We start from the raw sequence: 15,805 nt of genomic DNA, 5'->3' as shown, positions 1-15,805 counted from the left end.
CAATTGCACCTAGCAGGCCAAGGTTGAACGTAAAAAAGTCCAAATGGTTAAATATAGATTACTGTTAAATAGATGGTGTTTGTGGGCTGGTGAGACCTAGTTGTTGTCTGTTTTGTAAATCACCTCGTGGCAGCTCAGACTTGCAGAAAGGCTGCCTCTCCCAGGACGTGGAGGGTGTTGGGTGCTGTGGGATTAGGTAGAAGACAGCCGCTGTCGGGATTCGGACGGTGTTTTATGTGGGTGAAGGGAGAGGAGACAGAGAAAGGCGTGTGCTGATAAGCGCAGTAGCTACCGAGCAAAACCGTGGCAGCGGCTCAGACCGTGTCCAAGGGCTGAACGAGCTGCCCCTTCCTCGCAGAGCTGGACGAGTGTGAGACCGGAGAGTCCTGCTGCTCCCAGTTCTGCATCAACTATGCAGGCGGCTACGAGTGTGCCTGCAAAGCGGGGTTCCAGCTGAACGCCGACGGCTGCGCCTGCGACGGTGAGTCCTTTGGGTACCGGTGGCTCAGTCTAACTAAGCACGACAGCGGGAAGAAGAAATGCTGTCAAAGCTCATCCCAGGGCTTTGTGGGCATTTCGCTAATAAGAGAATCAGTGACCGTGTGCCAGCTTTGCTGATAAGGTTTTACAAATGTGTAATTTCCACTTTGTGAGACTGGAATACAGTAATAACCCAGCATCCAGCATGGAGAAGCGGGGCTGTGGGAGACGAGCCAGCAGAGAGGAACTTTTCCTCCTCTCTCCGTGGACACTGTATATTGATGTGTGTTAAAGACTACTTCTACAAAAGGAGAGCCCTCAAAATAACCAAAGGATCAACTGAGCTTAACAGCTTAAAGCAGCTGTTTTCACTTGAGACAAAAACAGGTGAAATAATCTATTCCATGTTGCCCTGAAATGTTTTAATATCTCCAATACTAGTGAGAAACAGAAAGCCCCAAAGTACTAAGAAAATCAGGTTTTCTTATGTGCAGAATAATTTTTCAGATGCAGCCAGGCACAGAGTGCACTCTCCAAGCAGAGGTACTTGCACCTAATCAGCATTTATATCTGGTTTTTCTAGACATGGACGAATGTCATCTTGATAATGGCAACTGCGACCATTTCTGTGTTAATTCTCTGGGGTCGTACGAATGTGCATGTAAGGAGGGTTACAGGCTCAGTGTTAACAGATGGTCCTGCATCGGTAAGTTATTTTTATATCTTGAAGGCCATTAAGTATTTCCCAGTGATTTAAAATGTGAATTTGGAACTGGGATTTTCACAGATCCTGGGATTTTGGGAGCCCAACTTGAGCCATCTCTGAATGTGGCCAGGGTAGAGCTACGTGCAACGCATGGATCCCAAGTTCATCCTCAAGTAACGGGTTTTGCCAAAGATTAATGGGAGATGAACACTTAAATCCCCTGGACATGTTTGAAAACCTAAACCTCATGTTTTAGAAATAAATACTATTTTGACAGTTTTCTTGCACTATTTGATGAAGTTTAACATCCTGTGGAAAAAAAGTAGCCAGATTCTGCTTTGATGAACCAAGGCAAGTTTTCCACTGAAGTCAATGGTGTGATCCTGGATTTCTGCCAGTGTAACCAGTACAGAGTTTAGCCTAGCAACTTAATTTTATAACCAAGTTTAGAACCTGCTAAACCTTGGGCAGAGTTTGATATTTTAACCAACTCCAAAAAGGAAGCCAACTGATTTCCCATCATTTTAAGGCTCAAATTTTAGTTTTTCTGAAAATAAATTGGACAGCCAGCCTCACTCTATATTTGTCATCTCCAAAATGAGCTAGAGTAATGACCTTCATTAACTAAAAATAATCTCAAACTTCAAGTGAGGAAAATTAAACTCGCCGTTTAATTTTTTTTGGACTCTCCAGGACCAGAGTTTATTTCCAGAAGAAAGGAAAGAGAAAGATTTTTTTTTTTCCCCCACCACCACCATTTTCTCTTTTTTGGATAGCAGAAACTCTGTTTATAAATACAGATGAGAAAATGAATCAGCTGTGACTGCTGTGCAGACTGCACAGGGGTGTAGCTGGAAAATCTACCAGCATAATTTAAAAAAAAAAAAAAAAAAAAGATGTAAATGAGAGGAAGGTGTCGCGGAGGAAGACTCAGGGCCAGGTCCTGATGGCACGTGCGTGTGTGTCAGCCCTAGGTGGGGAGGAGGTGGATGTGGAGGAGGCAGCGGGGTTCGCCGGGGCTCCGGGGCTGCAGTTCAGAGGTCCCCCCCAGCTCCTTCGCTACACGCTCGGTGCCCTCTACGAGGATGAAGACCCGCGAGGAGAGCTCACCCTGGTGCACAGGGTCGGTGAGTGAACAAGCGTCACTTTTTGCCCTCACAGCAAACTGGGGGAGTAGTCTTGGAAAGAGGATTTGGGGTGAGAGTGATGCTGGGCTGGCCGGGCTTAAGCTGTCAGGAGGAGCAGGGGAGGGATGAGCGTTAATCCTGCTTTCTGCCTGTCCTCCACGCCAGCAGGGAGGAGGCATTGCTGCGTGTCCGATCCCAAATGGGACATGTTTGGGGAAGAGGGAGGCTCCTCGCTCGCGGCTGTTGCTGCCTGGATGCGGCGGGGAGGAATGCGGAGGGAGGCATGGGAAAAGTGAGCAGCACAGCAAGCAGGGGATGGGAGGCTTCTTGGAAAAACAGGGTGTCTGCACAAAGCCCCGGAGGGAACAGGCAGAGAGATCCTCTTCATCCCAGGGGCGAGAGGATTGCGTGGGTTACTGCAATGCACAAAATCCACCGAAACTGTTCTGCTGGGAACAAGCCTTTGGGAAACGCTCCCTTTCTCCTTGAGCTAGGGAAGGGGAGTGTGGGGGCATGTGTGCCTGTTTACAAGCCCTTTTATAATAATTGGAGGTTTTTTGCTTAAGATATTTGCATTCTTGTCTGTTGAAAAAACAACCCTCTGGAGATTCAGGTCTCTTTTGATGCTTTGGGCACGTTCTCCAGGAAAAGCACGGACCCATCCACGTAGAGCTCAGGCTGGCCGAGGGCTTGGCACAACCGGTGGCAAACAGAGCGCATGAGCACCCGGAGTCACAGGAGTGGGTGCAAAGCTGCTTTGCACCCCACCTGGACTTTGCATGACTTTAGTCTTTCCACCTCAAGGTGGAAACTTCACCACTTAAAGAGCATTATGAGTTGAAACCCTGTGCTTTCTTTCTGATGAGCGCAGTGTGTGCTGGTGGGTCACCAGGGAAGAATGATATTTCTTATTTTTGTTGTGTTATGTCCTGTGAGTTTTGTATGAGCTCTAATTACTCATGCGAGGACTGTGCCCTACAGGCAAAAATCAGGAACTGGTCTTGGCTTTAATAAAAAATTAACTTATTTTTATGAACAAAACTGGTAAGACCTCCCAAATCGCATAGCATCCAGCCGAACTCGACGACACTGATAACCAATTGGGAAACTGATAAATGAGATAACCACAGGCAAAATTATCAGGCCTAGAAACCACAATCAAATATTTATTGACCAGTTTTTGCATGTTTTATTTATGTTTAGGCACATAAATTTGGGAATTATCAGTCATAGCTGAGCATCTGCACTTTTTCTAAAGCTGAGGCTTAGCAGCACATGAGGGTTTGTAGGAAAAGGTGATGGAGGAATGAAACTCTTAATGGTTTCGTTTACCTCCCAAATGTTGATTTATTCCTTATACTTTCAGACATATTTTTGTGCTGTTATCTATATTATAAAAATACAGCTTTAAACAATAAGCTGGTGTTAAGTAATTAACTATTTTCTATAGATTGAATGACTTTTTAATGTAGAAGCGTGACAGTTTTAATGGTAATATGTGTTCTTCTCCTGAAGTATGAATTTGTAACCTGCTCTAAGTGGGAGCACTGGGATTCTGAATGTCTCTGAAAGCTTAGCCATTTTTTCAGCTTCAGAAAAAGGAACAGTTGGGTGCTGAGACCTAGAGGAAATCTGGCCTCACATAGAAAATTGCTGGTGAAAAGCAACCAGCCTGCTGACTTACTGTTAGCTGAAATAATCTGCCAGTTCACTTTCAGGTGGTGTTCAAAATCCCCTTCCAAAAAACCTCCAGCCACAGCCATAAAGCCTCGAAGGCAATAAACTGACCGTGTGGATAGGATCTTAATGTCACCGAGGTATTTTAGCAGAGAGTAACATTTATTTTCTATGCCTTTCTCAATAGACCCCACAAAGAGGGAACATGAGCGTGCGCATGTCTGCGGGTGCAAGGGAGAAAAGGAGGGTGGGGAACGTGAGGGAGGAATGCATTTTCATGTAAGGTTTCCCATAAACACTAACCCGTTTTTTCATATCCATGAAGAAAAAAGGAAGTGATAACTATGTATTATGCTTTGTTTTCCTAGAATAACACTCAAACTATGCTGTTAAAAATATTCACTGAACTATGCTTAAACAGCACCACATCTACCTACTGCAATAGAGGAACAAAAAGGATAGCCTAGCAAGGAGAAAAGGAGATTCTCTCCCAAGAAATACTTTTAATTATATACAATGCTATCAAGCATTAGGTGCAAATTCACTTTTTCTGAAGGCAAAATATTTGCTTTTAAAAAGTAGCTTTAAGTGTTCTTTGGGGAATTACAGCATTTAAGGGAGTAAATTCCAGCTAAAGTCCCAGCTTTCCTTTTATTTAGACTGTAAAATTTGAAGAGGAAGATTTGGGAATCTCCATTTGGGACTGTCTTTTGCGATGAATCAGTGGTATTTGCAACGCTACCAACATTAACGGTAACAACGTGAATGCTTTTTTTTCAGACTGTCAGTGTTGTGCAGGTTCCTTTTTACACTGGTGCATCTGGAACGTTAGGTAAGAGCTTGTGAACGTGTTTTATCTGGATGCTCGCTAAACCTTCTGTATTTTTTTCCTTTCAGTTTGCCTTGATAACACTTTCGGCAATGACTGTAGCTTGAGCTGTGAGGATTGTCTGAACGGAGGCAGATGTAACAGTGAACACAGCGGCTGTGTTTGCTCACCTGGGTGGACCGGCATTATCTGTAATGAAAGTGAGTACAGTGTGTTTGAAAGGTGGGGACTTTGTCCTAGTGCTGTGACACTGCAGATAGGTAGGAAATAGGAATAACCTGTTGTACTTTTAATCTCTAAAGCTCTGTAAGGAGCACAGCTGCCTCACAGCAGATCAAGATTTTATTGTAATGTGGCACATTAAATACAAATAGTAAGGAATGCTACAATATACAATACGAACCCTCAAACAGCGAGGTTTCTGCCCTCCAGTGCAGTACCGTACAGTACCCCTTCCCAAGTGTTTGTGTTGGTGTTCATTCCTATTCACTCTGCTGCTGAAAAGTGCCAACGTTTGCCTGCCGTGCTTTGCTGCACAACTTGCCTCGCTGACTTTCAGAAGTCTGTCCTGGCAGGTGGTGTGACAATCTGGGTGGACATAGATGCTAAACTTGATTTTTTTGATAGCATCCCAAGACATTGCCTTTTTTTTTTTTTTTTTTATTCGCCCTCCTTGTGTTGGTAAACTTGGGCCTGTTTTTTTTCTTATCATTCTTTTTATTATTAACATAATTTTCTTGGGATGGTTAATTTTTAACATTGGAAATTGTATTTTTCAGAATTCTCTTGCCAACTCAGCCGGTGCCCTTTGTAATAGCTTTCTAAGTCTTCTTATTCCTGCCTCCTGGCAGAAGATATTTCTGGTTCAGAAGTATGTGTCAAAACCAACTGGAAAGATAGAGCGGCGACTTCATCTGCAGTTCAGCAAAACTTGTGTAGCTTGTCTGAGACTTCACACAGCAGTCTCTCTCCGCGTTTGGGATGGGTCCCTCCATTTCATGGTGTATGGCGTGATGGCCCATCATACTCAGAAAGTCTGTGCATCACTGATGAGACAAATAGATGATGAAGAATTATTACTTAGCATCGGTAGACAGCAATCCTCAGGTTAATCACCATCAAGATTGTTTAGGAGGCATCATCACAAGGACAGAAATATAGAAAAAACAGCAAATGATTGAAACCAACAGTCTTCCTGTAGTTATTTTGGGAGACTGATCGTGGGTTTGGTTTGTAGACACTGGGGACAGCTGCGAGAATAGAAATGAAAAGGATTAAAATGATAATTTCTAGTCTACCTAAGACAGTTCAAGCTATCAAGTTAGGATATTCTTACTGCTATTCATGGTGCGCTAGTGGTTCAGGATAAAAATTTCGAGACAGGATGATACAAATTCTTTAGTTCACTTCATAAATAATGATATTTTTGCTCTATATTTACAGTAGATATCCATGCATGTAATCTGGTGGAATTCGCCTCTGGAATTTAAAGAACTTTAATGGGACTGTGTTAGTGAGCCAAACCTGCAGTCCGATGAAGTAGGCATTGACAGTGATAAATACAATATATAATCTGTATGAAGTAGCCATTGGTGATTGCTTTCACTCTTTTCTCTCGCTTTCTTAATATACAGCATAGTTCATGGGTTTAGGGTAAGCTAAAGAGTTGAGAAAACTGGAACTAAATTTCTGTAATAATCACAGATTCACAGAATGGTTTGGGTTGGAAGGGACCTTTAAAGATCATCTAGTCCAACCGCCCTGCCATGGGCAGGGACATCTTTCACAATAATGCACCAAAGAAGCCGAATAGAAATTGATGTGAAATGTCAAGTTTCTTAATGTACATTGATAAAATGTCAGTTAAGTCAGATGACTCCAGCAACTGTATTTACTCAGCTAGCTCAGGCTGCAAACAGTGGAGCAAGGCTTCATTTTACAATTTCTTTTTGCACTGGAGCGATGAGGGCTTTAGGAAAGGATCCCGTGCCGTAGTGGATCTATTTCTGCCATGATCATCTGGGGAATTTAAGAAACTATGTGAGAAAAGCACAATGTTATTTTTATAATAGTATTTGGGAGGAAAAAAACCCCAGATGTTTAAAATAGTTATCTCCAAATATTCAAAACTGTGCTCTGATTTTTAAGCTTTGCACTTTATAGGCAATGTTTTTTGAGCCTCCTGCATTGTGTGGAGGGGAGCATATGCAGGGGAGAATTTGGGTACGTTGCATAGTACTTCACATAAGTAAGCTTGCTTAATTCAGGTGTCCTTTTAAAATTATCTAGTAAATATTAGATGCATGTGTATTACCTTATATAAAAAGAATATGACTTTGTTTGGAGCCCGCTTGACTAAAGGGAGTCTTTCCTTGCTCAGTTTGGATGACTGGAGTCTTATTTCGCTTCATTTCTAGCAGAGGGAAAGGATTTCTTGGCCCGTTCATCTTCCCTGCTTTCTCCACAGCTTGCTCCCCTGGGACGTACGGCAGAGGCTGTGCCAGCGTTTGCAAGTGCCAGAACGGAGGCTCCTGCGACCCCGTCACGGGGCAGTGCCGCTGCCCGCCCGGCGTGCACGGCAAGCTCTGTGAAGACGGTACGGTTCCCCTCGTCTTTCCGGCTGTGCCTGAAACCTCACCACTTCTTTCCCCTGGTTTCTATCTAGATGTAATTGTGCGTGGTAAATCTTAGGGGCCCGAATGAGAACAGTCTCCATTGTGCGAGATGTACTACAACCCTGCGGTTTGCCTTGCAGTGACTTTTGTTTAAATAATAAGCAAGACGGAGGGTGAGAAAAAGCAAGTGCCTTGTAAGGACGGGCTGCGCAGAGCCCCAAATCAGCGACAAGTCAGCGTGGTCTTTTCTGTAGCACCAACTAAAAGAGAGCTGACTTGGTGTTGGTGTTTTAACGCTTAACAGCTGATGCCTTGCTGTGTTTGTGCACTCAAAAGGTTGCCCGAAAGGCCTCTTTGGGAAGAACTGTAACAAACCGTGCAACTGTGCCAACAACGGCTATTGCCACAGACTCTATGGAGCCTGCCTGTGTGACCCTGGGCTCTACGGGCGTTTCTGCCATCTTAGTAAGTCCCCATAATTTTTCAGATCTCTTTATTTAACACATGCACAACATAACAGTCTTAAAAAGATTCCACATCGCATATAAAATGAGCGAGGCTTTGGGTTCTGCCGTGAGCTGGGAGTAGTGGGAGGATGTGACTTTTGATGCGTGCCGGGAAGCCCCAGAAACTTCATTAATCTTTTCCTCTAGCAAATAATCTTTGCCATAAGGACTGAGATTTACTGATACACAAAGGTGAGGACTATAGGTAGGGTTGGGTTGGGATAGGCAGGTTAATGTTAGGCTTGTTGATGAGGTTAAAGTCTGGCTGGAGCCAGTTAGTGGCTGCCGATACGGTTGGAGTGGGAGCTGAGCAGGGCTGGCTGGGGCAGGATGAGGGCGAAATGTCAAAACAAAAATGTAGCAAAATTGGTGGTCAAGTTTCTTTGCACTTACAGGTTTTGTTCGTAATATCTAAGCAATATTGAAAAATAGTTGTGTGGGTGGTTTGTTTTTTTTTTTTCATAAAAGCTTTTGTCTTGGAGTGTATCCAAATATTTTTTCATTCAGAAACTTAACTAAGTTTGCTTTGAAACATTTCTGGTTCTTGCATTCACCACATATTGCTTGAAACGAAATGAATTACTTAATATAGGAATCATGTAAACTATATTTTACACACCCACACATTAATAGGCACTGTCATAGGAATGTGGATGTGTTTGCTGAAAGTAAAATGAATGTTTTGCTTTTTGCAGCAGTTGCATTCTGCAGCAGTGTGCAATTTCAAATAACTTATGCATAATTACAGAGCTAATGATTCCTTTTCATCTGGCTGCAGCCTGTCCCAGGTGGGCCTTCGGAGCTGGCTGCTCAGAGGAGTGTCAGTGCGTGAAAGAGCACACGCTGGAATGCAACGCAAGGAACGGGACTTGCACCTGCAAGCCTGGTTATCACGGCAAAAAGTGTCAGAAAGGTATAATAGAAGGCCGGATTCCCTCTGTCTGCTTATTCCTTTGTCCTAGCATTATTTCTCATTCTTCCTCCCATCTGCTTTTTTCGGCTGCTGCTGCTACTAATATATTCATATTCTGCTAATTATTTTGTCTGTGGTTTTTCATACAGCATACGCCATGAGTGCCTGCTATCACAGGGCTTACAGGGACATCAAGGGGAATACAGCTTCAGAATGCAGGAGTTTTAGCCTGATCAAATGACAACAGAAATCTAGAAACCAAATTCTAATACAGCCCTAAATAATGAAGATTGTGGGAGTTTTCTCTTTTGTTCTTTTTCCGCACAGGCACTAAATAAGTGGCAAAAACTGAGTTTTATGGCAGCAGGGTTATTTGTAAATGGTTTCAGTAATGCTATTTTTCCTTCAGATTTGCAGGTCTTTGAATTCAACTTATTCTTTGTAGTTTTTGGGGGTAGTTCAAAGAGAATTGTATTCCACATTCATGTTTGCATGTCTCAGTAGCCCTCTCCAGACAGTAATGGAGTAACGCAATAAAGATTCTCCCTTCAGATTCCTCTCTGGGCAGGCAGGAACGTGTCGGATTTATGACACTAGTTCTGGGGGGGTTGGTGGAGAATAATAGGGAGGGTATTTAATATCTTCAGCATTCTTGGTGATGTGCTCGTTCTGGGGGAGAGCATCCCTCGCCCAGCACTGGCTTTGCACCAAGGCAGAGAGCAGCAGAAGGTACAGACAGATAAGAAGAGTAATTCTGTGATGGCTGTAATTGAATATATCCTTAAGTATTCTGCCACTCTGTTTCTGGGTTGTATTTAAGCAGTAACCTCTTTGAAATGTCCATGCAAGTGTTTAGTAAGTATTTACACTTCGTTATCAGCACCTCTAAAAACGTACATTAGAATACATTTTCTGCCACTTTCTGCCAAATTATTTTCTGACTTTTGTTCGGTTTTCTTAACTCTTCCTTTTTTTAATACGTGTTCTGTGTCTACTTGCATTTTCCAGAGTGCACGCCTGGCTTTTACGGGGCTGGTTGCAAACTGAGGTGTAACTGTCCTGCTGATGTTTTGTGTGATCATGAGACAGGAGTCTGCAAACATCCGTGTCCACCTGGGTTTCATGGAGAAAAATGCCATTTATGTAGGTACTCACTGCATCTTTCCCTGGGAGGTATACTTTGGATGGGAAAGCTTGTTCAGGGAACTTACCTTCAGATATACAAGTTGCAAATAAAAGGGTACATTTGTTGTTGGTGCGAGTTGGCAGTTCCCCACTGAAGCCAAACGGGTATTTGGAGCCTGGCAACTGCTGTGTCACTCTGCTCGCGAAGGTCGAGGCACAAGGCTGAGGCCACTTACTAAAACTAATGTTTGTCCAGGTAACTGTAGTGCCTTTTGAAGCTTCAGGCACAGATTTTCTAGAGCTCTGTTGCAGTTAATTACAGACCACCGATCGCTGAGACACTGATGCTAACATAGATCACTTTGTACCAGCACAGCTCAGTTTAAAATTGCTGGTGGTGGTGCCTTCTAGTGTCTTCAAAATGCTTCGTTATACTAATTGTGTCTTTGGGTTTCTTTTGACCAGCCTGTCAGCCTGGGAGCTTTGGGGTGAGCTGCAGGCAGAGGTGCAGCTGTGGAGGAGCACCATGCGATCCGAAGACGGGGCAGTGTATTTGCCCAGCTGGGAAGACTGGTGCTACGTGTGAGCAAGGTGTGTTAGATGTTGGGCTAGGGTAGTGAGTGTCTGGCTTTGACAGACACGATAAGAAGTGGAATTATTCTGTTTCCCACCGAAACTGCTGCAATGCAATAGGCTTCATTTGCAGAATGGGTAGAGGCTAAGTCTTGGTGCAGAACATAGGACATCCACCACGTGGGATTGCTTGTAAAGGTGTCGTGGTTTAACCCCAGCCAGCAACTCAGCACCACGCAGCCGCTTCCCCCTTCCCCTTCCCAGTGGGGTGAGGAGGAGGAAAGGAAAAAAAAAAAAGTAAAACTCATGGGTTGAGATAAGAACAGTTTAATAACTAAAGTAAAATACATTACTAACAATAGTAATAATGAAATAGAATAATAGTAATGAAAAGGACTATAACAAAAAAAGGAAGGAGTGAAAAAGAAAAAAAAAACAGTGATGCACAATGCAATTGCTCACCACCCGCTGACCGATGCCCAGTTAGTTCCTGAGCCACGATCTGCGCCTCCCAGCCAACTCCCCCCAGTTTATATACTGGGCATGACGTTCCATGGTATGGAATACCCTTTGGCTAGTTCAGGTCAGCTGCCCCGGCCATGCTCCCTCCCAGCTCCTTGCCCACCTGCTTGCTGGCAGAGCATGGGAAACTGAAAAGTCCTTGGCTTAAGATAAGCGCTACTTAGCAACAGCTAAAACATCAGCGTGTTATCAACATCATTCTCACACTAAATCCAAAACCCAGCACTGTACCAGCTACTAAGAAGAGAGTTAACTCTGTCCCAGCCAAAATCAGGACAAAAGGAGGGAGCGTGATTCAGTTACACTGACTTGTCTCTCCGCTCCAATTAATAATAGTGATTTGTATGCTGGGCTGGGTTTATACAAGTTGGGCAGAGATGCTGGGGCATTGCAGCAGCTCTGAGTCCCAGCGTAGAGCGTGGGACTGTGCTGCCATATGCCCACAGTGTGCCTCAGGAGCTGTTGAAGGGCCTTGGCCAAAGACAGCTATTGTGGAACCAGCAAGTGAAGGACCTGGAACAGAGGAAGGAATTAAAAAGGAGAGCGTTATTGTGGGTAATTAAGTAAAGGGATGAAAAAAGTCGCAGGGACACTGAACTACCAAGGGGCCACGGGATGCCCCTCTGCCACTTGCAGAGCTCTGGCTATTGCACGCCTGAGGAGCATCTGCCCTGCGTGGGCCCAGGTTGTGGCTTATCGCTCCACAGAGCAGGAACCTGATGAAGGTGGTGGAGCTGTATGGAGACCTGGGCTCCACCTCACATCCAGTCCCTCTGGACTGGATGACCATCGCTGACCCCCACTCAGCCCAGCAAAAATACGATAGCAGCCCTCCCCTCCTGCATCTGCCTGCAGATTACTCTCCTCTGGGATTTCCTTTGCTGAGTGCAATAATTAATTTTTCAGATATGTCCAAATACTCCTGACATTACTGTATCAGAAACCAAACCAATAAACGGATGCACCACAGTGGAAGTTGGAAGAGAGCCTTTGGGTCTCTCTTTAGAAGTGTTCTCGCGTGCTGCAGTACAGAGGCGTGTTGACTCTTTCAGAAGATTTACTGTGACAGCGCTGTAGGTCTGTAGAGATAATATAACAATCCTTTATCCAGCTTAGTTTTACTATTATTTTTGAATTCTTCAAGGTAACAGCAGAAATCTATAACTGCCCTGAAACAGAAAATGGCACTGGGGACACCTCGTGTCCTTTTTTTCCTAGATTGCCCGGCCGGCCGGTGGGGACCAGACTGCCAGTCTTCCTGTGAGCCCTGCGCCAACGGGGGACAGTGCAACAGAGAAACTGGAGCCTGCGACTGTCCCCCTGGCTACATCGGGGCATCCTGCTCTGCGTGTAAGTCCTCACATCAGCCTTCCCCCTGAAAAGAAAGTCGGTTTGAAAATTCAGGTTATGGTTTGATTTCTATCTTCTTGCTGTTTTGTGAGATGCTTGTTATGTTAGACGCACCGATCCAAGATAAAGTACCCTTGGCTTCAGGAATTCCTCAGGTTGGATTTGACATAATTTACTGGAGGGAGATTACAGATAAATGCAGATGACAAGCTAAACTGCATGCCAAATCGATGTCATCATTAGACCTAATTTATGGCAATATATACTTAGAAATAGAATGTTTAATAGCCACAGTACTTGCATTGTAATTCTGGTTGCTTGGCAAGAGGTGCTGACCAATTGGCCCCTATGGCATCACTCTTGGGTTATGTTTGCAGCAATGCTGCTTGATGTAGCTAACTCAGGATTAAATAGTAGTGAGGATGAAGAAATAGTATCAGTGCTGGCTCTGCAGATCCACCAGAGACCATGGGAGTATGCTCAAGCAACTGGTCTGTCCTGCCGTGGCATGACTCCTTACCCGGCCTATGGGTATTAAAGGCTGCTTGGGTATGGCTGTTGTGCTGGCATAGACAGGCTCTCGGGGACAGCCCTGCTTCGTGCAACACCTCAGTGCTGGCATATTTTTTTCTCCTTGTTAGTCACAAAACCGCTTTTGACGAAGGTTTGCTCAGCACTCTTTTTTTCCTCCTCTGATTGATCCTGATGTGCAGGAGAAGTACCCGAAAGTCACTCAAGCTATTCCCGCTTTACAGGACTCAGCCCCAGACGCCTAGTGTACAAATTGCAATTGTTTCTTTCGTTTTGCCGTTTTGATTTTTTGATTCAGCTAATGCATGTTTTAGGGGGCAAGCTGTTGCTGTCTTGTTTGAAAAGATCAGTCTGTGCCTGAGTTATTACCTAGGTGAAATTGCAGTCTGTTCATCTGTTTTCAGCCTGCCCCGATGGTTACTACGGACAAAATTGCCTGCTGTTATGCAGCTGTAGCAGCAGTGCTCAGTGTCACCACGTCACCGGAGAGTGCACATGTCCCCCGGGCTGGACTGGCCACGACTGCAAACACCGTAAGTCAAATGCGTATTCGTTCCACAGGGCACACAGTATCTCCCAGGGACTTAACTGCAAACGTAAGAACCAGCTCTGTTTGTTCTTAGTCTATTAAAGTTTTTTAATATACTTTTGCTAATCTTATTGCTTCTGAAATTGTGTGTTTATGGGTTTGCACAGCCTGGGTGATTATAATCCTTAATTATCTAGGTTCAAAGTATTGAAATAGATGGCTGATGAAGCGCAAAGTATTGATATAAGCTCTTATTTCAACACTATGGATCCCTTTGCCCAATACCATCTGTCCTGTCAGCGTTTTGACTGACAGACAGTTTTGTTTTTCATTTTCAGCGCAGATTAGTTTCAAGATTAATTCTCAATTTTTCATTTTGTTTAGGGGAGATTTATTCAACAAGTGAGTGGCATGTACAGTCGTGTGTCTTAAGGTCACTTCTTAACTTGTGAATATAAATGCTGGGAGAAATTCTGTTCTCTGGAAGAGCAGAGCGTCCTTCTGTTGACTTTAGCATCGCTCTCCATATTGATGGCTGTGTAAGAGTGCAGATTTGCCCTTTTTGGATAGCACCATATAAATGTTAAGCCATCCTGCTTGATTCGTTCCTTTTCCTGTTTTCACGTCTTTTCTGCTTGATTCGTTATGATCCCCTTGCAAAAAGCCAACAGAATACAAACCTCTTTCTAAACTTGGTCTTAAATACATAGAATCATATAAATTAATTGCCAGTGCTGACAGCAGTAAGTTTTGGACCTGGCTTCTCAGGCTCAGTACTGAAGAAAACTCTGGGAAAATCTGAAGTTTCCACCAATATGTGTATTTTAAAAATCAAACCAGTTGGTAATGTGTAGAGCCATTTAGATAGCTTTCTGTAACTCCCTAGGCTGTCTAAAGAATTAAGAGACCACAGCAAAAAAAGCTTTTATTTCTATTCAGGATAAGATAAGAGAAAAGTTGTTTTGCAGAGATGTCTCAGTAAGGCAGCTCTTCCAACTATTGCAGATCAGGCATGAAACAGATGCCCAACTCCAAAACCAGGTTTCTGTTGCCCTAATTGGCACTTTCATCTTTATCCTTACAAGAAAGGCAGGAGATGGTGTGGTACATTGTCGTAATCATGTCAGTGTTACGTGATTTTTAGAATGAAAGCAGTAAGTTGCTTTAACAAAGATTGTGAGATTTCTCTGTCTGTGTCCACGTTGCATTTCCCAGTATTTTGAGGAAAATATGGAGGATGCTCACAAATCTCTCTCGTTTTACCCATTAGCTATTCTGGTTATGCAGATTTTTGCTAAGTGAGTCAATACCTGATATTTTATTTCCATGAAATTATGCGTTTGTGACTGTGGATGGATTGATATGGATTGACGATGAATGATTAGTTTTATGTGGATGGCGTAATATCTGCCTACGGACTCCTACTTTCAGCTGAAATAAATCAGCAAAAATTGTATTTATTTCCATTGATTTGTGCCCCATGCTGCAGCTGAAAGTCTAGTCCAGAGCTTATATCAAGATAAGCTTGTATCTTAAGGAGCCATTTTGCATCTTTTCTGTTTTCTCATTTAGATGTAAAATAATCCGTTAGCCGAGCTCGAAGTTGATTCTCAATGTAAATACTGCTTTACATTACAGCTTGCAATAGTGGCCGTTGGGGACAGCGCTGTGAAAACATGTGTGTCTGCAATAACAGCGACGGTAGCTGCGATCCGGTCACTGGCTCCTGCTTCTGTGAGCCGGGATTCACTGGGAAACACTGCGAATGGAGTAAGTTGCCACTTTGTCAACGCGGGGAATTTGCAAAACCAGAAATTATTTTTCCTGATAATTCCCTCCCGGAAGACCTCCAGGCTGTACTGCCTCCGGTCTGCCCAGCACGTCGCAGGGCTCTCAGGTTTCATTGGGGTTAGATAGTTTCCCTAATTTGGATTCCAGAAAGGTTATTTTCAGACTTGTTTTGGACTCAACGGCTATTTTTAATATTAAGAGCTCATGCGAGTGATAGGATTGATGTATACTTGGCTTGTGGCATAAAAGTTTCCGTATTGGTTTTCTTTATCCAGTTTTATATCCACACTTTTTCTTCATGAATCTTTTTTTAAGGCCAGGCTCCACATGTACATAACAGAAGCAAAATCAGGAAGATTTAGGGTCCTCTATTTATTAACAACAAAAATGCACCATGGTCTTACCAGAGGCCCATGATCTCCACTAATCTGTCTCTAACAGAGGTCAATAGCAGATGCCTTAAGAGGATAAAACCAGGCATATAGGTAATTCCTCATATGTTTCCCCAGGTTCCATCAATTTGTCACTCAG

At 43.7% G+C, this 15,805-nt stretch overlaps 1 protein-coding gene across 1 annotated transcript in view; it reads left to right on the top strand.

The window, feature by feature from the left end:
- The window catches only part of LOC127020368 (multiple epidermal growth factor-like domains protein 6), a 205,022-nt gene that overhangs the window by 151,476 nt on the left and 37,741 nt on the right, over positions 1–15,805 (top strand). The window contains exons 11-21 of the mRNA XM_050902882.1: positions 359–481; positions 1,064–1,186; positions 2,161–2,313; positions 4,888–5,019; positions 7,287–7,415; positions 7,771–7,899; positions 8,719–8,853; positions 9,862–9,996; positions 10,444–10,569; positions 12,292–12,423; positions 13,359–13,487. Coding sequence (XP_050758839.1) covers positions 359–481; positions 1,064–1,186; positions 2,161–2,313; positions 4,888–5,019; positions 7,287–7,415; positions 7,771–7,899; positions 8,719–8,853; positions 9,862–9,996; positions 10,444–10,569; positions 12,292–12,423; positions 13,359–13,487 — 1,446 coding nt within the window. The remainder of the gene's footprint in view (positions 1–358; positions 482–1,063; positions 1,187–2,160; positions 2,314–4,887; positions 5,020–7,286; positions 7,416–7,770; positions 7,900–8,718; positions 8,854–9,861; positions 9,997–10,443; positions 10,570–12,291; positions 12,424–13,358; positions 13,488–15,805) is intronic.

The sequence above is a fragment of the Gymnogyps californianus genome, chromosome 10, assembly GCF_018139145.2.
Source record: "Gymnogyps californianus isolate 813 chromosome 10, ASM1813914v2, whole genome shotgun sequence".
Classification (NCBI taxonomy): domain Eukaryota; kingdom Metazoa; phylum Chordata; class Aves; order Accipitriformes; family Cathartidae; genus Gymnogyps; species Gymnogyps californianus.
This window is presented reverse-complemented; position numbering and strand designations above follow the sequence as displayed.